The sequence below is a fragment of the Globicephala melas genome, chromosome 13 (assembly GCF_963455315.2).
Source record: "Globicephala melas chromosome 13, mGloMel1.2, whole genome shotgun sequence".
NCBI lineage: Eukaryota > Metazoa > Chordata > Mammalia > Artiodactyla > Delphinidae > Globicephala > Globicephala melas.
Window position 1 is genome coordinate 87333330 of NC_083326.1, and position 23651 is coordinate 87356980.

General features: G+C 43.7%; 1 protein-coding gene across 2 annotated transcripts in view; it reads right to left on the reverse strand.

The window, feature by feature from the left end:
- The window catches only part of TMEM132D (transmembrane protein 132D), a 640506-nt gene extending 617145 nt beyond the window's left edge, over positions 1 to 23361 (reverse strand). The window contains exon 1 of one of the 2 annotated variants that reach the window (XM_060310564.1): positions 22871 to 23361. In XM_060310564.1, the coding sequence (XP_060166547.1) occupies positions 22871 to 22949 (79 nt within the window). In that variant the 5' untranslated portion in view covers positions 22950 to 23361. The remainder of the gene's footprint in view (positions 1 to 22870) is intronic. The other variant, XM_030859958.2, reaches the window with a different exon arrangement.
- Positions 23362 to 23651: the final 290 nt, after the last annotated feature.

Here is a 23651-nt window from a genome sequence, read left to right on the forward strand (position 1 = left end):
AATATACTCTGCAATCACTACCAAAAAAAAAACTGAAGGAACTATATTAATGTCAGAAAAAATAGACTTCCAAATAAGCAATAATACAAGGGGGAAAAAATGAGGTATTTTATGCTCACAAAGGGGTCGATTCATCTGCAATACGTAACGATCTTAAATGTGTTTGCACCCAACAACAGAACTCCAAAATCCATGAAGCAGAAACTCACAAAACTAACAGAAGAAACAGAAAACTCCGCAATTATAATTGGAGAGGTCAACACTCACTAATGGAAGGAACACGTAAACAGAAAGTCAGTAAGGATGTAGGATGTTTGGACAACACTATCAATATAACCTTCTCTTCGAGAACACAGGAGTAGTTAGCAAGATAGACCATATTCTGGAACATAAAAAATACTCAAAAATATAAATGAATTAACATCCTACGAAGTATATTCTCTGAGCAAAATGGAATTAAACTAGAAATCCATAACAGAAAGGTATCCAGAAAATCCTCAAATATTTTTAAAGTAAACAACAAACTCGTAAATAACATACGGGTCAAACAGGAGGTCGCAAGGGAAATTATGAAAAAACTATAAAACTAAAAAACTATATAAATTGCATGAAAATAAAAGCATAACATAAAAGTTTGAGAGACAGAGATAAAACAGTGCCCAGAGGAAAATTTGTAGCATTAGATGCTTATATGAGAAAAGAAGAAATGTCTGAAAAAATGATCCAAGCTTCAATGTGAAGAGACCAGATAAAGAGGAGAAAATTAAACCTGAAGCCGTGAAAGGAAATAATAAAGATTAGAGCAGAAATCAATAAACATGAAAAAAGAAAACAACAGAGAAAAATAAAATGGAAAGCTGTTTCTTTGAAAAAGACAGGTAAAAATCTTAAACCTCTAGCCAGACTGACCGAGAAAAAAGAGAAAAGAACATGCAACTAATTGCAGGAATGAAATAGGCAGCATCACTACAGATCTCAAGGCATGAAAAGGCTAGTAAAAGAATATTACCAACATTATTTCCATGAATTCAACAATTTAGATAAGCCAGACCAATTCATAAAAAACACAACTACCAAAACTTACTCAATATAAGATAATTTGAATAGCCCTAACACTATTAAATTGAATCTATAATTTAAACGCTTCTGAAAAAAATATCCAAACAGAGGCAGTTTCATCAGAAAATTTAAACCAAACGTTTAAAGTACTAGCACTGCATTTATAGTGTCCTCCAGAAAATAGAACAGGAGGGAACACTCCACGTTTCACTTTATGAAACTGGTTATTACCCTAATACAGAAACTAGACAGAGACAGTACATAGAAGAAAACTACAGAAAGTAACTTAGCTACAAAAGCCCCACACAAAATATCATCAAATCAAATACAGCAATGCACTGAAAATTATACCAGGACTAAGTTGGGTTTGTACAAGGAATACAGAGTGTCAATACTGGGAAATCAATGTAACCCACACCATCAACAGACCGAGAAAAATCATACGCTTGGGGCAACTGATGCAATAAAAGGATTCGTCAAAGTTCAACATCCATTTATGATAAAATCTGCCCATAAATTAGGAACAGAGCAGAACTTCTTCATCTCCATATTTTTATGAAACCTACATATTTCATAAACATATATATGCATCTACGAGAAACCTACATCATAGTTAATGGTGAAAGACTGAATGTCTTTCTCCTAAGATTGGAAACAAGGCAAGGATGCAAACGCTTCCCACTTTTTTTTTTTTTTTTTTTTTTTTTTTGCGGTACGCGGGCCTCATCACTGCTGTGGCCTCTCCCGCTGTGGAGCACAGGCTCCGGACGCGCAGGCCCAGCGGCCATGGCTCACGGACCCAGCCGCTCCGCGGCATGTGGGATCTTCCTGGACCGGGGGCACGAGCCCGTGTCCCCTGCATCGGCAGGACTCTCAACCGCTGCACCACCAGGGAAGCCCCGCTCCCCCCTTTTATTCAACATCATACTGGAATTTCTAGCCAGTGCAAAGGGAACGAGGGGAAAGGCATATAGATTGAAAAGCAGGCAGTGAAACTATATTCACAAATGACATGACTGTCCATAAAATGTCGCCAAGAGTCCACCCAAAAAAAAGCTACTAAAATAAATAAGTTTAGGATAAAAGGTCAATATCTAAAAATCGATTTTATTCTATATATTTGCAATAAATTCACATTTTAAAAAGAATACTATTCACAAATAGCACCCAAACACCTGGAACACTTGGATGTAAATCTAAAACGTTTGTGTGGCATCTGTATTCTGCAAAGTATAAAACAGTGATGATAAAAATCAAAGAAAGCCTAAATAAATGATCAGATGTACCATGTTCGTGAATTAGAGAGTTCATTATTATTAACATAGCAGTTCTCATTATTATGAAGGTGTATTTTCTGCACTTTCAGTGTAATCCCGATCAAAATCCCAGCAGGATCTTTTTTCAGAAATCGAGAAGCCAGTTCCGAAATGCATATTGTAAATCAAAGGCTAGAACAGCCAAAATGTCTTTGAAAAAGAACAAAACTGTGTGATTCCCATTACCTGATTTCAAGATTTATTTTAAAGAACAGTAATCAAGACAGAGTGGTATTGGTAAAAGGATAGACACATAAATCAGCGGAACAAGACAGACTCCAGAATCTGCCTACCGTACACAGTCAAATGATCCTGACAAAAATATAAAGCCAATTTGAGAGAAATAACAGTTTATAACAATAAAATATGCTGGAACAATTGAGCAGTCATATGTAAAAACCTAAACGTTGACCCATACATTGCAACGAATACAAAAATTAACCCAGAAGAATCATAGACCTCAGTGTAAAACCTAAAACTATTAAACTTATTAGAAAAAAAAAACAAAGGAAAAGCTGTTTGACCTTTCTTTTGGCAAAGATTTCTAAGATATGACAACAAAAGCAATTCCATTAAAAAATAATTAGACTTCATCAAAAAAGAAGTCTGCTCCGCCAAACATCTGTTAAAAGACATGACATGCTATATACTAAGAAAAAAAATTCAAATCACATATATAATAAGAGACTCGTTTACAAGGTATACAATTCTCAAAACTGAATAAGATGACCCAAATTAGTTGCCCATTTTAAAACAGAAAGAATTTGATCAGATACTTGATCCAAAAACAAGATGGCAAATAAGCCACTAAAAACTGCTCAACATCATTAGTGATTAGGGAAATGCAAATTAAAATCACCGTGAGATACCTCACGTGTATTAGGCTAAAATAAAATCGCAATGTGAAAACAAGTGCTGGCAAGGATGCAGAACAGCTGGAACATTACACAGTGCTGGTACAAATGGTTCAACCATTTTGCAAAACAGTTTGGCAGTGTCTTATAATGTTAAACATGCAGGGTCCACATTGCCCAGCAATCTCATCCCCAGGCATTTACCCACAAAGAAATAAAAACACAGACTGACACCAAAATGTGTCCACAACCTATGGCAGCTTTATTCATAATAGCCAAAACAATTAGCCACTCTGGCGTCTGTCACCTGGCGACAGATAATTAAACTGTGGTACATCCATACCATGACATACGACTCAGCAGAAAGGAACTCCTGACACATCTGTAACAGATAAGAACAAACCTGACTCCGCATTGGATCTTTTCTAAACTTGGTGCTCTGTTGCCTGTGCTGAGTCATGCTGGCTTTGCACCTTTTGTAAAAGAATGTTGCCTTTAGCCTGAAATATACAAAATAGCCCTGTTTCAAAGCTCTGCCTCCCAGGCTTGACCTTTAAAGGTATAACACTTTATATTCATACAGAGATAAAAAGTTGCAAAAGAGAAAATAACAATTGTCAGTGTTGAAGGTTTACAGGAACACTGTGATAGGACCTGCATGGACAGCTGCAAGAACAGAGGATTATCACATCCCCTCCAGGTCTGGCCGGCACCCGGAAGTTCGAAACAGCTAGCCACAACTCGTCCCTTTTTGGAGGACAAATGTTGGCCAGGATGTGGAGAAAAGGGAACCCTCCTGTACTGTTGGTGAGAATGTAAATTGGTGCAGCCACTATGGAGAACAGTATGGAGGTTTCTCAAAAAAACTAACGAGAACTACCATATGATCCAGCAATTCTACTCCTGGGCATATATCTGAAAACAACAAAAACACTAATTCTAAAAGATACATGTACCCCAATGTTCACAGCAGCACTACTTACAGCAGCCAAAATACAGAAGCAACCTAAATGTCCATCAACACATGAAAGGATAAAGAAGATGTAGTACGTATACATGAATACTACTCAGCCATTAAAAAAAAAAAGAATGAAATTTTGCCATTTGCAGCAACGTGGATGGACTTGGCATTTTGCTAAGCAAAATAAGTCAGACAGAGAAAGACAAGCACCGTATGATGTCACTTATACATGGAATCTTAAAAATACAACAAAATAGTGAAAATAACAAAAAAGCAGACTCACAGATACAGGGAACAAACTAGTGGTTACCAGTGGAGAGGCAATATAGGGGTAGGAGAGCAAGAGGTACAAACTATTAGGTATAAAATAAGCTACAAGGATACATTGTACAACACAGGGAACATAGCCAATATTTTACAAGAACTATAAATGGAGTATAACCTTCAAAAATTGTGAATCACTATATTGTACACCTATAACTTATATAATATTGTATAGCAACTGTACTTCAATAAAAAATAAAGTTTATTGAGATATTTTATGAAAAAAATTTTAATTTAGATTTTAAAATTTAATTAAAAAAAAATGTTTTTTAAAAGAGGAAGCCTGATTTCTAACTGGGGTAAAATGGTTCTTTGGGACACCATCTTCTCTGTCTGCTGGCTTTCTGAATGAAGTCACTATTCTTCACCCCAACACCTCATCTCTCGATTTGTCCCATCGTGTGGGAGCAGTACTAGCCTGGACTAGGTAACATCTCCAACAACCTGGAAGAATACGAAATGCACTGGGCTAAGTGAAAGTTACATAAGGTATAGTAACATGTGTATAAGATTTGGTACCATGTATATAACACTCTGGAAAAAGCAAAACTTTAGTGACAGGAGACAGATCCATGGTGGCCAGGGGATGAGGGTAGAGGGAGGGACTAGCTCTGAAAGGGTAGGAGAAAACTTGGGGGGGGGGGTGATAGAGATGTTCCATCTTGAGTGTGGCAGTGGTTACAAGACTATATGCATTTGTCAAAATTCACAGAACTGTACAAAAAGGTGAACTGTACACCATGCAAATCTACCTCAATTAACCTGACACTCACCCACCCCACCCAATACCTTCTCACGAGATTCCACTGTGCGGCCAGCGTTCAGAATCCCTGCTTTACTTCTCCACATGGACAGATGTTTTCCCTTGACAGCTTTTCTTCATGGTTCTCAGCCTCGATTTCACATCAGAATCAATTGGGGGGGGGGAATCTCTCAAAACCCCCAACGCCTGGATGTCACCCCAGGATATTCCGATTTCCTTGGGCAACGGAATGTTGGAAAACTTAACAGGTGATACTCACAGGTAACCCAGGCTGAGAACTACCATTCCAAAGGCAATGCTTTTCCAAGAGGATGTTCCTCTCACTCTGGAGAGAAAACTTCTAAAACTATGGACCCACTTGTACATTGAAGAACTGATATCTAATACTTTTCATCAGAGTTTCAACAATTGCCAAGGATAAAGTTTCCTGTGTATTGTACACCTTGACATTTAAAACGAAACTGTTACATCACTCTTTTAAATGCATCCACTGGAATACAGATAACAGAATGACTCGACACCTACCTTCCACCATGTATAAAATCTTTAAAAAATCTTCCTTAACAATGGCAATCTTACATTGTTCCTTTTTCCCCTAAACTCACACTTCCATCCTGGTTCCCACACAGAATTTTATCCTATTGTAATATACCTTTTTTTTACTGAAGTATAGTTGATTTACAATGTTGTGTTAGTTTCAGGTGTACAGCAAAATGATTCAGATATATATAGGTATACACAGATAGATAGATAGATTCTTTTTCAGATTCTTTTCCATTATGGGTTAGTACAAGTTATTGCGTATAATCCCCTAGGTCCTCGTTGCGTATCTACTTGATACACCAGTAGTGTGTATATGTTAATCCCAAACTCCTAATTTATCCCCCACCCACTTTCCCCTTTGGTAACCATAAGTTTGTTTTCTATGTCTGGGTTTATTTCTGCTTTCCACATAAGCTGTTTAAATGATGAGACCAACAAGGTATTAATCTCTAAAATATACAAACAGCTCATGGAGCTCCGTATCAAAAAAGAAAAAAAAAACCAACCCGATCAAAAAATGATCTAAATAGACATTTCTTCAAAGAAGACATATAGAAGGCCAAGAGGCACATGAAAAGATGCTCAACTTCGCTAATTATTAGAGAAATGCAAATCAAAACCACAATGAGGAATCACCTCACACCAGTCAGAATGACCATCATCAAAAAGTCTACAAATAACGAATGACCGAGAGGGTGTGGAGGAAAGGGAACCCTCCTACACTGTTGGTGGGAAGGTAAGTTGGTGCAGCCACTATGGAAAACAGCATGGAGGTTCCTTAAAAATCTAAAAATAGAGTTGCCATATGGTCCAGCCATCCCACTCCTGGGCATATACCCTGAGAAAACCATGATTTGAAAAGATCCATGCACCCCAGTGTTCACTGCAGCACTGTTCACAATAGCCAGGACATGGAAGTATCCTAACGTCATGTACTTTTAATCTTGAAAACAATGTACCCATCATCCTATTACACTTTCCTACAACAAAAATATAGGTGTGTCTATACTGAACTTAAATTTTTTTGTTTCTTCTCACCGTAACATTCTCAGTATTCAAAAACTTCATCAAGTTGGCACTGTTACAATTCTATTATGACACAGCATAAATACATGACACATTTTGATGAATATTTTTTAAAAATAAAAAGTACTTCTCTTCTTGTAAATGTACCTCTTAATGAGCTATGGGGTGGGAGTGTTATGCTGCTCTGATTAAATTTATAGTTAATAATTGTACCTGGGGGATTGTGGAGGCTTTAACACCTGGGAGAAATGAATCATACAGAGCAAGACGCTAGATGGATGAAAGTACCCTTCTATTGTACATTCAAAGGGGTGTGTGTGTGCGTGTATGTGTGTGTGTGCGCGCGCGTGTGTGTGGTGTGTGTGTGCGCGCGCGTGTGTGTGGTGTGTGTGTGCGTGTGTGCGCGTGTGTGTGTGGTGTGTGTGTGTGCGCGTGTGTGTGTGGTGTGTGTGTGGTGTGTGTGTGTGTGGTGTGTGTGTGGTGTGTGTGTGTGTGGTGTGTGTGTGTGTGCGTGTGTGTGTGTGTGAGAGACAGAGAGTCAGGGAGGAAGAGACAGAAGACGCACGGGGTAGCTGTAAATTAACTTAGAGGGATCAAGTTTAGGACCAAATACATACAGAAGTTGAGGATTTGTAAATGCATTTCTTTTCAAATATCTCCACTTACACACCCCTCAGAAGGGCTTTGCATGACCCCTCCATTCAAATATTCTAGTGTCAAGCGCACTCCTCCAAATAAAGAAATAATGTAAAAACAAAGTAGTAAACAAAATCAAGCAATTCCTGGAAATTAAAAGTTAATATTATCCAGCAGAGATTGTCAATTCACACAGCCCCAGGGCCCAGCGAAATATAAATGAGTGAAGCTCTGCGGATTCCAGAAACACTGGGATTCCACTCCAGTATTCATCTCCCCACATTTGATAGGCACCCAAACCCAGGGCACCAGTCCTCTGGTAGTCCAAGTCCAGGGATAATGTAACTAGGAAAGAAAAGAAAAGAAGATGGACCCAGTGCAGAGCATTGGGTGGTGACAGCAGCTGTCCTGCTTGGAACCATTGTTGACATGCAGAAGTATCAGGGCTGCTCATCATGGAAAAGCAGCAGGATAATCCAGGCTCTTATGAAAATCTGCTGATCTCAAAAGGATGACAAGACATTCACCGCGAAAGCCAAACAGAACGTATCTGCAGGCCACGTGTACCACCCGACACCATCTGTCAATCAAAAGCCACACCCCTGACATCCAACTACAGGAGGAAATCCGAAAGCTTTTAAAAAAGGTACTCAATACCTTTAAGTTAACCTTAAAAGTGTATTCCACTACACAGCAGGTGCAGACCAATACTGTTTGATTCCACTTATACGAGGTACCTAGAATAGCCAAACTCACAGAGTCAGAAAGTCCATTGGTAGATGCCACAGGTGGTGGGGGTGGGGGAGGGGCACGAGGGGTGGGGATGGAGAACAGGGAGTCAGTGTTTAATGGGGACAGAACTTCAGTTTAGGAAGGTGAAAAATTCGGGGACTTCCCTCGTGGCACAGTGGTTAAGAATCCGCCTGCCAATGCAGGGGACACGGATTCAAGCCCTGGTCCGGGAAGATCCCACATGCTGCGGAGCAACTAAGCCCGTGTGCCACAACTACTGAGCCTGCGCTCTAGAGCCCGTGAGCCACAACTACTGAGCCCCTGTGCCACAACTACTGAAACCTGCGTGCCTAGAGCCTGTGCTCCACAACAAGTGAAGCCACCGCAATGAGAAGCCCGTGCACCGCAACGAAGAGCAGCTCCCACTCACCGCAACTAGAGGAAGCCCAAGCACAGCAAAGAAGACCCAACGCAGCCCAAAAAAAAAAAAAAAAAAAATTCAGAAGGTGGATGATGGTGAGAGTTGCACAAAAATGTGAATGTACTTAGTGCCACTGACCTGTACAGTTAAATATGGTTAAAATAGTATGTTTTATATTACGTGACTTTTGACCACAACAAAAGAAAAACTTTTTTAAAAAAGATTCTTGTAATAACGTATAATGGAAGAGAATGTAAGAAAAGAATATGTATTTATATATTTATATATATGTATAACTGAATCACTTTGCTGTACACCTGAAACTAACACAACATCGTAAATCAACTATAATTCAATAAACATTTCTTTTTAAAGATCATTTTTTTCTTCCTTATCAGTTGAAGGCATATGGTACCCTACTGCTTTATTTGTTTTGCATCCTTTAGAATAATGAGGCTTGCTTTTAAATTCCAATCATTCAAGCATAGTATAAATGTCCTTTCCCTATCAACAGTCTCTTTACCGCATCCAAAATAATTCTGGAAAAACTACTGTAGGATAGTTAAAAGGTGGCACTTGGCCCAAAGGTGCACTGCCAGCTTTGGTCCTTCCCAAAATGTAAATATTAGGTTCTCTGTAATCCCAGAACATCCTAGAAACTCTTCTTCCACACTGTTTTAAGGTTACATTTATCGGAAGTACCGGCAAAACCCAGCTCCCTAATGTGTGTTGCCTAATTAAGGAATTCAGAGCACTCCATTTATGAGGACCAGATATGTAGAAATTAAAGGGAAAAGTCAGAACTCGATGGTAAGCTGCTTGTACATTTCTGTACATCAGAATCACTGTTTTCCCTCATTTTGTGGACACAGTTCCCTTGAAAATGTAAATAATATTATTTAAGCGGTTCTCTCTCCCTTTCAACAGAATTCTCAGTTGTTTCACTGATCTCACATTTCAAAATGTCGACTGCTTGTTAAACAGGCAATTGTGTGTTTTGATGCTTGCTTTTAACAGCCCATAATGCAAATATTTATTCACAACAGTTATTTCCATTGTGCACAGTTTTTACATCTAATTAAGGACTCTGAAAAATTACAATCATGGAAACAAAAGCATACAGTACATTTAAACAAATGTCAAAGGATAAAGTAACTTCTCCAAGAGGGGACAATTCTCTACTGGGAGCTGTCGTCTGGGCAAGAATACAAAATTCTCATCTCCCCACTTTTGGTAAAAGTATTCTGAACTATTTTGCATTAACTCCCTCTCATTTTCTTATCGGGCGGTCTGGGTGGGTTCCTACTCCAGGCTCCGAAGGGGGAGCTTATTGGCTAAACTTGAGTCAATCAGCCTGCACCTATCCCGTCCTTCTGTGCTCAGTCACTGATTCAGAAGACTCACAGAGCAATGTGGACCTTTAAGAGGCAGGTCCGGAACTTTGATGGAATTGTTGAGAGAGATGCTCTATTCACTGAATTTAGGGTAAAAAGGTGTAATTCTGAGCTGGGGAAGCATCTTGCTTAAATGAAGGACAGTGTGCGTTGGAACAGAACCAATAAAGTTAAAGAGAAGCAAAGAGAGTCTAGGTCCCTTTGGCGTCCCGTGAGCACCAGGATCAAGCCTTGCCTGATGTCAGCCACTCCCAGAATTTCAGCTACGTGAGCCATTACATTTCCCTTTTCCTTTAGGCAGAGACCGTTAATGTTTACCAAATACTGGGTCAGCCAAAAAGCTGCGCCCGAATGAACTTTTTGGCCAACCCAATACATTCTCCTCTACATTTCCCAGTTCTCCCTGCAGTCAGATGGAGGCTCTGTTTCTAACGCTGGTCAATAGGATGTGGGTATAATGAAGCCATTTCCAAATCTGGACTTTAAATGCATCCCGCGTAATCCCCTAGGTCCTCTCATCCCCTACGGTCATGTGTTCAAAATGGCATAACTACAAAGTCAGAGAGGGTCAACTGGACTCTAACCAAACAAGAAATAAACCTTGGTCAAATTAAGCCACAGAGACATGCGTTTTTACTCATCTACATATTACATATGTAAAATATATATATATGTATGTGTAATGTATGTATGTTACATCAGAGCCTACCCATCATACTAGCCCATCCTCACTAACGTATCCCTTAGGCAATTTTAGATTTTTGTTTTGTACCTGCAACCAAAATATGTCTAGTTATTCATCACTAGAAAGTACTTCCTTAAATAAATCAAACTCAGGCGGAATTCTTCCATCCAATCCATGGCTTCTTGGGGAAGCCATGCACTCTGCTTCCTATTCCCAAAAAGGAGCCTCAGCTGAAGACCTGCTTTGATTTCTTCCATCACAGCATCTGTTAAAGGTTGACTGAGGATAGTAATCTAGAGGCCTTTGGGAGGATAAAACGGTACCTCCTCTTCAGAGCCTCCAGTTCAGAGAAACCCAAGGAATACTTTCAAATCCTAGAAGACTGTCTAGAAAAATCAAAACTGAATCAGCCATTAATTGAGCACATGTTCACCAACACCATGACCAGCAACATGAGAAACACACAATGAGGGTCCTTGCTTCCTTCCCACAGTCCTCTTGGGAAGAGAAATTTTAACATGACTCTTTGCAAGGTCACTGGGATCAATTTTAACAAGATGAGAGTTTCTCTGGATACCGAAGACTGGCGCATTTCACACCAATTGCGGGTCTCTTCCTGAAGAGGCTGGTGTCCTGACAGCAAGGTGGGCAGGAATCTCTTGATGCTGGGGTTCCAGATCTGTCTTGGGTGCCACTGAACAGAGGCACCCATCTGAGACCCAGAGAGAGACGATGAGCAAGGGGAGGCAGCAGCTACAGGAGATCAGTCCTTCTTGCAGAGAGAAGAGTGTCTGGTTCAGTCGGCATCGCCCTGAGGGAGGGCAGCGCTGGATCCTATGCACGCTGAAAGGAAGGCAACGGTGATAGTGGGATCTGGGCCAGAACAGGAGATATTGTGGCTGGGGGTTTTGCTGGCTTCTGCTGTTTCTCCCCCAGCCTGGGTCTCTGGTGTGCACGGCGGGTCTATACACCCCCTCACACGATTCAGGAAATCCACCTCGGCCAGAGCAGATTCTGTTGTCAGCAACGGAGAACCTCGGCCGACAAAGGAAAAGCAAAGGTCACAGAACAGATGTCTTAAGGGTTCTAAGGGGAAATCAAGGCTGCCGTTCCTTCCTCTCTCCGCTTAATCAAACACGTTTCCATACCTGTATTCGCTGGCTTACCAGAGACAGGTAGGAGTTCACGTCTCAGTCTCCAGCACTTCGAGGGCAGAGTTGATTTCATATTCATTGACACATCCTCAGAGCCTATCTTACTGTGTTTGCAACTTGCCTTCAACAAACTAATTGTTGGATAAATAAATCAAAGCCCTTGGTGCTTAGTACGGGTGACAGTCCCTGTGGCAGACAAAGTAGGAGAACTAGGTCAATCTCAGGGCTGAACTTGAAGAATTTTTGCTGTATTTAAGCAGCAGGGGCCCTTTTAATTCTATCAACGTCCCAGAATCAAGGAATTCAGATTTATTTATTGTTTAATAAATTTATTTTATTTATTTTTGGCTGTGTTGGGTCTCCATTGCTGTGCTTGGGCTTTCTCTAGTTGCAGCAAGAGGGGGGCTACTCTTTGTTGCGGTGCACCGGCTTCTCATCGCGGTGGCTTCTCTTGTTCCAGAGCACGGGCTCTAGGCACGCGGGCTTCAGGAGTTGTGGCTCGTGGGCTCTAGGGCACAGGCTCAGTAGTTGTGGTGCACGGGCTCCAGTAGTTGTGGCAGGTGGGCTCAGTTGTTGTGGCTCACAGGCTCTAGAGTGCAGGCTCAGTACTTGCAGTGCATGGGCTTAGTTATTCCACAGCATGTGGGATCTTCCCAGACCAGGGCTCAAACCCGTGTCCCCTGCACTGGCAGGCAGATTCTTAACCACTGCGCCACCAGGGAAGTCCCAGAATTCAGGTTTAAATGTCCACCTGTTGTTTTGATTCTGTTCTATAATAGTGATTCCCAAACAGCAAGTCCCGGAGAGATGCATCTTCCCAGGTAACTAAATCACATCCTTCTCACTGAATTTCTAAATGCATTTTCATTTTCCCTCATAACCTTGAAACTGCAGGCTCTTTACCTCCACATTATCCGTTGACCAGAGTCCTCTTCACATAGCATCCCCAAGAGCACCCACTGTAAGCAATTCTGCATCTTCCCACTGGCCACAGACTGTATGACCTCACCCACTCCAACCGCACAGCCTTCAAGAGGCAAAGCATTGCAGGGCCCTGGACCACACTTGGAGGAAAACAGCTTCGGGGCCTCAGAAGCCACATCCTCGATGTGACTCTCTCCATGACACATTTTGAATACTTTTCGGGGCCACCAAGGCACTCGGCAAAGATTGTGAGGTACAGCAGACGCCCACAGTGCCATCGCTAAGGGCATCAAGGTTCAACAAAACGGGATGCTTTCACGTATCGCTAACACCTGCACAAAAAGGTAAAGCCTGTCTGGGAAACAGCTTGTCAACAAAAGCTCTACCCATATTCTTTGGCCTAGTAATTAAATAACTGTGACTCTCTTTAAGAAAGTAACTCAAAGCAAAAATTATGCACAAAGATAATTATTTCCTCATAATAGCAGAAAACTATATATTATATAATTGTCCAACAAGACCTGAAAATTTTCAGCTATGGCGCAGACATTAAAAATATATCCCTGATACATTTTTAAAACATGAGGAAATGCTTATATAAACATATGAACTCAAAAAAGTCAAAAACCAATTATGTGTCCCAGAGACAGTGTGAACACAACCTCTTTAAAAATTCATAGAAAAACAACTAGAACGAAAGACATCAAACTGTTGAGGCAGTCATCTTCGGGTAGTGAGATTATTTATTTTTACCTCTCCCTCATGTCAGGATTCCTTTGAAGTAGCTTACAAAAAATAAATGCACTGGGATAGAAGAAGTAAGCAGGGAAGCAGACAAGAGAGGCAGAATAAGGAAAATAAAATAAAGCCAAGGATGAAGCTGAGTCATGTGTGTGTGTCTTAAGATGTGTGTCTTAAATTTCCTAGACTTATAAATAGTAAAGTCGCCTCAGAGACTCCTAGGAGTTCAAGCAAAGACAGACACTTGGAAATTCACTTAGAAAATTCACGGTGTTCATAGGATAAAGTGTAAACTATTTCTCAGGATAAACACAGCTTTTTTTTTTTTTTCCTGGTACTAAGGCCTGAGAAGTACTTCTTAGAAAAGGAACTTGGGAAAGAAACAGATTTTTTTGTTAGCTTGTTTTTTTAATTTTATTTATTTTTTATACAGCAGGTTCTTATTAGTTATCTATTTTATACATATTAGTGTATATATGTCAATCAAAATCTCCCAATTCATCTGATAAAGTCCTTAAATATCCCTCCACTCTGTCTTTGCACACGCCCCTCTCAAGCTCCTGGCTGCTGTCCTTCCCCAGCTGGCATTTACGGCCCCAAGTTCAGCGGGCTGCGCTATCCACTTATCTCAAGTGTTAGACTGTTCTAACTTCAGATCTTTCCCAGAGCAATTCTGCCACACAGCATCCTTGCTCTCCTTCTGTGAACCTGCTCCTCTAACGAAAGAGCATCCCATCTGTTGTCACAGCCAGTCTCGATATAGACGTCCACCATGGACGGGCTGGGACGGGGTCCTGGGACGAGAGCCTGCAGACCGTGCTCAAGGTCGACACCGGCCATCAGATACCATCAGGCACCCACGAACCGCCAAGGCTCAGTGCCACTCAGGCGTGTCTGCCCAGCGTGCTGACAAGGGTGCTGGAGTGAATGCAAACTCGGTCCCCAGCTTCAGAGAGCAAGAAACACACGTGTCTTCCTTTTTATAGGATGGAACTTCGTTTCTATTTGGATTCCCCGTTTCACCCAGTAGCCAAACAATATCCCCCACCTCCAATTATTACAGAGATCACGTGTAAGTTCTGAAAGATTCAAAGTGCCCATGACAACCAGGAGGGTTCACGTCAACGACAGACTTTGTCATCGGTCCAAATGGCATCCGGTCTCCTGCGGTCACTACAGGCAGACCACAGAGACGCCTCCGTGATCTTGACTGCAAGGCCTCCTCAGGCTGATTGGGCTTCCTTCCCCCATGTCTGCTCCAGCTTCCTCAGCTGATCTGGAAAATATTCTGCCACTCTCAGCACCTCGCTGGAACTCACTGCCTGGTCACTGCACACTGGTCACTGCCTTCTGCTTTTTACAGCAGGTTCTCTTCCTCTAGGAATCTCCAAATATATTTGGGAAATCTAACTTATATTGCTCTAACTCATCCTTGGAGTGAAGTGACACAGAGCATCTCAGAAGCACTCTGGCATCTGAACTAACCTCTGAATCCTTCCCTCTCCCCCCAGTGAAAAAATATTTACTGAGGTGAAGAAGGAGAGGGTGTGCCAAGAAAACACATGCTCACGAACATATGCTTTTCCAAATCTTTTGTCTTTTGCTGGAGATCTCAAGTCAGGAACCTGGCTTTTCTGTCCTGGGCTTTCTGCTGTAGCAAGAGGCAGCGGTTGCCATGCTTTACCTGCTAAAGAGATGAGACTTAAAGGGTGATGAGGATTAAAGGCAGGCAGAGAGTTGGCGACATCAACATCGGTTGTGATATCAAAACCTTTTCCTGCCACAATGTCCTAAGAGATTGTGTCCAGAGCCTTGAGAATCTCAGCGAGTTATATTATAACTTAAGCATCTCCCCACCTACCAACACAGCTTTCCTGACCAAACACACAAACAAAAACAACAACAACAAAACTGAAGTCTGACTGCCACCTTCTTTATTTAGTGAGTCTGCTCAGCAATTCTCCCATAAACATAAAAAGATACTATTTTTCACATGAGGAAAATAACCAGTGTCGCTAACTGGCTAAAAATTCTTTGTGACTGCCTGTCTTTTCAAATGTATATCGAAGTCTCATTTCTAGGCTTTAGTTCAGAGAAAGAGAGAGAGAAAAGTTTTTATTCCCTTTCAACTGTTTCAAATATATTTCTTAACCTCGGTTACTGCTGTCCTGTCATGAAAATATGTACTTAATCTCTTTGAATATATGTCACAAATCTTTTTACTTTAAGTTCAAGGGCCTTCCTCCCCTATAGATACTTAATTTCTGGAAGTTGATGGGACACACATCTTGGGTGATAGGTTTGTATAAAAGGGACCCTTTGAACCCTCCTACACTGTTGGTGGGAATGTAAGTTGGTGCAGCCACTATGAAAAACAGTGTGGAGGTTCCTCAGAAAAATAAAAATAGAATTACCACATAACCCAGCAATTCCACTCCTGGGTATATACCTGGGCAAAACTATAATTCAAAAAGATACATGCACCCCTGTGTTCATTGTAGCACTATTCACAATAGCCAAGACATGGAAACAACCTAAATGTCCATCGACAGATGAATGGATAAAGAAGATGCGGTCCATATATACAATGGAATATTACTCAGCTGTAAAAAAGAACAAAATAATGCCATTTGCAGTAACATGGATGGATGCAACTAGAGATTATCATACTAAGTGAGTAAGTCAGAAAAAGAAAGACAAATACCATATGATATCGCTTATATGTGGAATCGAAAGTATGGTACAAATGAACCTGTCTACAAAACAGAAACAGACTCACAGACATAGAGAACAGACTTGTGGTTGCCAAGGGGGAAAGGCGCGGGAGGGATAAATTAGGAACTTGGGCTTAGCAGATACAAACTACTATATATAAAATAGATAAACAACAAGGTCTCACTACTGTATAGCACAGGGAACTATATTCAGTATCCTGTGATAAGCCATAATGGAAAAGAATATAAAATAAAGAATGTCTGTATGTGTATAACTGAGTCATTTTGCTGTACAGCAGAGATTGGCATAACCCTGTAAACCAACTATACTTCAATTTAAAAAATTATAAAATTTAAAAAAAATCAGTACTCTGACACTTAAAACATTTTTAATAAATAAAATCTAAAAAGAAGCCAAATCTTGAAAAAAAATAAATTAAAAAGTTGACCCAAAAAATTAATTAAAAAAATAAATAAAAGGGACCCTTAAAACTGACATTTAAGTGAAGACGACCCTGGCCTCAGGTTGCTGGGTGATCCTCTTAATTCTTCCTAGATTTTTTTTTTAAGTAGATTTTAAAAAATAAACGACAAAAGTGGTATAGAAATATCCTGAGTCTTTGGTCTCGTGTCACGACAAATCCACGCTGGATCCCTGTGATCACCACTCACTTCTGCTACGGCACCTTCACAATATTCGCCCCATAATTCAAGCTTGTTGTCTGGCATCAAAAGTCAAACTCACCAATCCATATGTTCACAGAATCCAACCTTCTCCTTTTGGAAACAGGAAAAATATTTGTCTGCCTTCATGCTACATGCTTCTCCCTCGTTCTTTACAATTTTACTAAAAAGCTACCCAGACACTTAGTCCTGGTGGAAACAGGGGCCACGTCAGTCTCCCCTCCCCCAGGGCCCACGCATGTTAGGGAAGCGGATGAATGATGGGATGCTGGGATTCAGAGAGCACGGCCGAAGTCTCTTCAGCAACCTGGCCTAGGAGACAACCACACAATTTCACATCATCAGATCACCCCCTCCACCTCTGTAACAGCCTTGGGATTAAAATCCATGTTTTAGTTCCTTTTAGGTATCATTCCCGATTGCTGCTGGAAAAATGAAGGCTGAGAAAATTAAAAAACAGGGTATTCACTTATTCATTCCTTCAACAAACAATGAACCACCTCCAAGGCTCAGAGCTGAAACTCCACGGAAACCCCTCTGCACTCAAACTTCAGCACGTCAGGCACCGCATGTAATTTTTGCCTGACAAATGGATTCATTTTTAGTTATTATACATAATCACAAGCAGAATGTAAAACAGTTAACGGTGTGGGCTGAAGCATCAGGATTCAGACTGTGACACTTTAGTTGTAAGAGCTTGGACAAGTTACTTCTCTGAGTTTCCATTTCTGCATCTATAAAATGGGGTGAAGAAAATCTAACCCACTGGTTTTATCTGCAAATTCACAAAAAGCACTTTCAGCAATCACCCAGTGCAGTGCCTGGCATACAATTTTAAATTACTTTAAAATTCGCTGTTATTATTATCGACAGAAGTATTTCCTGCAGCACTTTGAAGTACTGGGAGGGGGAAAAAAAAACCCCGGCATCAAACCATTTTACTGCTGTGCAAAGTTTCTTTCAGCAATAGTCTACAGTCTTAAGGATACTTAAAAATTTATTGAGCCCTTGCAGTGTCCAAAGTACTAAACTCAATACTGAAGAGAAATCAGAGAGAAAAATACACAGAGGCTGCCTCTGGAGGTACTAAAAATTTAGGAGAGGAGACAGAAAATGGTTTTAGAATGTGTCACCCCCGTAGACGGTTGAAAAGTGCTCCCCCACCCTCACCAAAAGATATCTGCGTCCAAATCCCTCAAACCTGTGAATGTCACCTTATTTGGGGGAAGAGGGGGGAGAGGGGTCTTTGCAGGTGTGATTAACGTAAGACGGGAGATGATCCAGATTATTCCCGTGGTCCCTAAATGCAACCACGTGAATCCTTACATAAGAGGGAGGCGATGGGAGGTTTTAGACACAGAAGAGGAGGCATGAGGACAGACCCAAGAGAGACGGGAAGACACTACCTTCAAGCGATGTTGCCAGAAGGTAAGACCACCAGCGCCCATAAGGAGGGGGCACGATTCTCCCCTAAAAGTCTCCTGCCAACACCTTCATTTCGGCCCTGGGACACTGATTTTGGACTACTGGCCTCCAGAACTACGTGAGAATGAAGTTCTGTTGTTTTAAGTCACCATGTTTGTGGTCATGTGTTAAGGCAGCCACGGGAAATTTACAGACCCTCTGATTAAAATCCATCCGTACCCTCCTTCTACTCACCAGTGCCTGGGAAGGGGCGACCACAGAATCCATCCCCCGCCTGGACCATCTTGAGAGTGCAAGAGGCTGCTATCACTAGCCTCATCAGGACGCCACGGGCAACTGGTGGTGGTCCAGGTGAAAGAGGACATGCCACGGATATCCCCACACCCTACCTGACCGCTGCCCATCTCTAGTTCACTTCCCACTCTGTCCTTTCATGCAGTAACCACAAGCTCCACGGCTCTCTCTCCCGGCCACACTGGCCCTCTGGAGTCCCCGTACGTGTCTGCACCCTCCCACTCACGTGCCCCCTCCCTGCAAACACCAACCCATCCCACAGATGCTCTACGTCCAATGCCAATACACCTGCGCTCAGAGATGCTTGCCCTGTCCCTCTAGCACATCGCAGCTGAAAGTTTACATTCCTTTACATAACAGCTTTATACAATGCATAATTACATTTTTATATAATTAACATCTTTTTCTATCTCCTCTATAAACTCCCAGTTCCGGGAGGCCAGTAACCGTATCTGTGTGGGTTTTTCTCACTACTGTTATCCTACGGCCAGCATGGCGTGGGGTATACAGTTGGTGCTCCAAAAGCAGTTACTGTGATAAAATAAGGAAGGAGAGGGGACCCAGAAAACCAGGAGAGGAAAGGAAGAGGGAACTGAACGCCGAACTGGTGGGGTTTGAGCCCATGACTTAAAACCATGGACGGTTTGTGCACTTTACAAGCTAGACGAATGACTGACAGTGAACCACCCTGAATCGAGCGCCACTTTAGTACCTTCCTAACCCTGTGTCCTCAGAACACCAGCAAACAGTTCTTGCAGAATTCCATGCTCACTCAAAGCCTGTGGCCTTTAGTATTTGTTGAGTCATCAGATTTTATGGATTTATGGATGAAGGGATGGATGGATATATAAATGAAGGGATGGATGGATGGACGCACGGAAGGATACATGGATGGATACATGGATGGATGAAGACTGGTTGAATAAATGGGCGAGTGGATAAATGGATAGATGAACTTAAAATATAGGGTAGTATAAGCTTCTGCAGTAGCGTATTTTTGGAGTTTTTGTTTTGTTTTTCATTTTTTCTTGGCTTTCAGAGCTGAACTAAATTAAACAGAACTTAATAATTAGAATTCTAAATTTCTGTGCCTGTAAGTATTTTTTGTAAGATCATATTTAGTACCTAACTTTTTAATCCAAGAAAAATGAAACTTCTTGGTCTCCCCATCTCCTCTCCTTTTAATTTTGACAGTGTTTAAATGTAAGAAATGAAGTTTAGTCTGTCTCTCTCTCTGTGTCTCTGTCTCTGTCCCTGTCTTTCTCTCCCTCCCTATCTCTCTCTCTCTCTCTCTCACACACACACACACTCTCACACACCCCAACGTGCTCCCTCCTGGATACTTTTCCTCCCCTGAGAGCCCAGACAAGGTGTCACTGTAAACCAAAGCGCCTTCCAGTCCAGAGCTGTGGGAGGATATTGCCTAAATAAGAGGTGATGCTCCGCCGCCCAGATGCTTCACTGCTGACCTAAGAGGGAAGCTATCAAGGTGGAAACACTGCGCGAAGGTGCCCTCACAAAGCCACTGCCCAGGAGGCTGGCTGCACTCTGCCACGGGATGCAGGCAGAGCACGTGCCCAGCACGGCCCAGGACGGGGGTCCATCACCGCAGCAGCTGCTCTCCCGGGATCCCAGACCTCTGAGTGTCTGCTTCTCAACGGCATTTGCAAGAGAACATAACTCCGGGGGATGCAGGTCAGGGTCGTCACAAGCAGCCTACACGGTGCCACCTTCCTGACTCTGTGCCGAAAACCTGCCTGCTCTCTGCCCATCTGTAGTCTTATTAATTTGTCTTTGGGCCCCTTTACTTTCCATGCCCTGCCCCCCACCCCCCAAGAAACGAATAGCAACATGTTAAAACACATCTGCAAGCTGGCACAGCTGTAACCTGCATCAGGTTCCCCAGGAAGACTAGACTCTAAACATAAAACACAAACTCTCTGACAACTTAATATAAGGCTGTTCTCCAGGAAAAGGCTGGGACTGCACCCCAGTGCTGGTAAAAACTTTTTGTTTCATAACAGAGTTCCCAGGTCCTACAGGATAGAACTGCAAGCAATGAAACTTTATTTTTATTTGATTTTCAAACGATCTATGAGGTTGCTCTATGACCAATCACTTCCTGCTCAGAAAATTTAAACATATGGGTTCAAAGACGTTAGCCTGGTAATGAAAATGTGCACATCTGTTCCTTCAAGTCTCCATCTTTGGAAAGAACTAAGGCAATGCAGTAGATATAAAAATATGCTGAAACACATATTCAATATTTGGTAATAATCTCCATCTTTCCATCAGACCCAGACAAATTAGGCACTTTGGATGGTGTGTGTCTATGCATACGTTTCCTTCCAACTAAAATCCTCTTAAATGTAGTCCATCTTGGATTTCAAGCTTTTCTAGAACTTTCAGGTGGTCGGAGGATCTGAGAGGGGGAAGAGATGTGAACATATGGGGAAAAGAACTGAATGGTCCATGTGTTTAGAATTCATATCTGCACCAGGAAATTTTCTACAACTGGAAGGTTTCAGGGCTGTGAAACTCAAAATATGTCATAGGCTGGGCTTACAGCATCCTTCCACGAGCCGAGACCTCCACATCAGAGTTCCTCACGTTAAGGACATTTTCAGTGTCTCCCACTTGAAAAGTTCAGAACTAGCAGGGGAAATACGGTTCTCCTCAACCCTGCTCAGTCTAATCAAGAAATCAGTAACAGAACTATGTGTGTACCTAACGAGGAAACATAATAGTTAGGTCATATTTACAAAGCTATTCTGAACCTGAATAAGACCTTTTTATTGCGGCATAAAAACAGAGAAGTCTATTCCTATCATCAAACCAAGCGACAACCAATAAGAAACACGCCTCGTAGCCCCAGGCAAGCAAGTCTGCCGGGCTGTTGTTGCTGTGGATCTGGGGGTTTTTAACCTCATGTCTGCCTGGGGTGTATTCACTGAATTCCTCGAGCTTTTCTGCCGTTTCTTGTGCACATCACAAATCCCCGAGGCGCTGGTCCTCAGAATTGTTCTAACTCGTAATTAGGAGACATGAGCCCATTACGACCGCACTCGAAAAGACAGCCAAGCAGGGTGGGCAGAGGTCACCCTCTTCCTACGTCACACCAGCACAAAAGCCGGCTATTGTCAGATCTAAAGCAATGTAACCTCAGTGATGCCTGAGGAGCTCAGAGAACAGAAAATTCCTGTCATTAAAAAGGCTCTGTGCATGACAACTGGCTTTGCAATTTCTGAGAGAGATCCCATCTCGAAAATCTTCTCAGGAAAAAAACAACCCTGTTTACAGGGATTTGGGGACACACATGGGAGACTGCTAAGACGCTCCACCTTGCTCCTTATACATTTCTCTGTAGGAAAGAGGCCCCTGTGGGAACCCTACACAAATAAAGAGACCTGATCAGTAAGGAGAAAGAACGGCTGGTCCTTTCTACAACCTGCGGTGTGAATCGAATAATTTCCCTTCAAGGAATTCGTGTCCTGAGCTTCCAAACTTGCTGTGCCAATGACAGGCTGGGATGGAGACAGATGAGGGAAGCAGATGCGGAATCCCCGCCTTCCTCACAGCTGCAAGTCAGGGGCTCTGCTGGGATAACGCAGGTGACAAGCAGGGTTTAAACTCCGCGTCCAACCTGCACGGACGCTGCCACCGGACAAACAGCCACACAAGGCAAAGGGAGAGAGAAGCCTCTCTTAGAGAAACGCAGGGCCACCTCTCCGGAGCTAGCCCCGGGCCACAGGCACGGGAGCCCACGAGGCACGCGACAGCGCTCCCGTACACAGGCGTGCTCCGGCATGATTTCCTCACGGGTCCGTGCCCGTAGGAAAACTCAAGCCCAAATTCCAGAACCTTTCCAGGAGGTCACTCAGTCCCTTCCTCTGACATCTAGCTCAGCCCTCCCGGGGCCCACCTCTCCTTTCAAGGTTCTCCACGGCCCCCTCCCAGAGTGGAACACGCGGTCGGGTGAACGAGGCTATTTTTCCGCCCGGGCGGTCTCACTCAGGGCCTCCAGCCCCAGTCTTCCGGGGAGGCACCTGCTACGAAGGGGCAGCGGGAGGACCTCGGCCGCCGCACGCGCGCGCGTGTACAAGCACAAACGCACACCCACACCCACTCTGCCGGCCGCCCCCATCCATGCACGCCCTCCCACACACTCACTCCCAGCAAAGTTCGCCCCGGGGCCCCAGAGGGCGGCGGCGTCCCCTTACCTTTGGAGAAGAGGGCGGCCAGGCTGACGAGCACGGGGGACCAATGGTGCCACAGCGTTCCCATCGTAGACGCGCACATCCCGGAGGCCCGGAGCGCAGACCGGCGGCTCCCCGGCGCCGTCTGGGCGGTGAAGACACAGTCGCCAAGAGCCCGGAGGACCGGAGCGGGCCGGGAGGGCGAGGGAGCGCCGGGCTAGGGGCGCGAGCGGCCGCGGCGCCCTGCGTCCTCCTCCCGCCCATCCATGGCCTGCGGGAGGCGACACCGCGCGCCGCTCCGGAGTTGCTCTCCCGAGTCCAGCGCGCGCGCAGGCAAACCCCACCTCCCTTTCACCCCCACCAGGATATTTTTACTTTCATCCACGCGAATTTGTTCCTTGCCGTTTACCCAGAGAGGACTGGCCCCCAAGTGGCCCCCAAAGGGCGCCTCCGGGAGCGCGGGGACGCCGGGCGGGCGGCTCCGGGTGGGCTAGCGGGCGACGGCGGGGCGGCGGGGCGGCGGCGTCCGGGGCGGAGGCGGTGCGGGGACCTCCGGCCGGGTGGCCGGGCGCCCGGAGCGGCGCGGAGCGCCCGAGCGCACAGCCCCCATCCCGACCGGCCGCGCCCCGGGGCGCGCGCCGGCGCCTAAAGTTTGGCGGGGCGCAGCCGCTGCCCGCGCCGCCCACCCCGGCCCGGCCCCGGCCCCGGCTCTGGCTCGAGGGGCCCTGGGCGCGCGGCGCGCACGGCCGGCTCCGGGGATGCGGGGCTGCCCCCGGCGCCGGGGAGAAGCGCGCCACACGCGCGC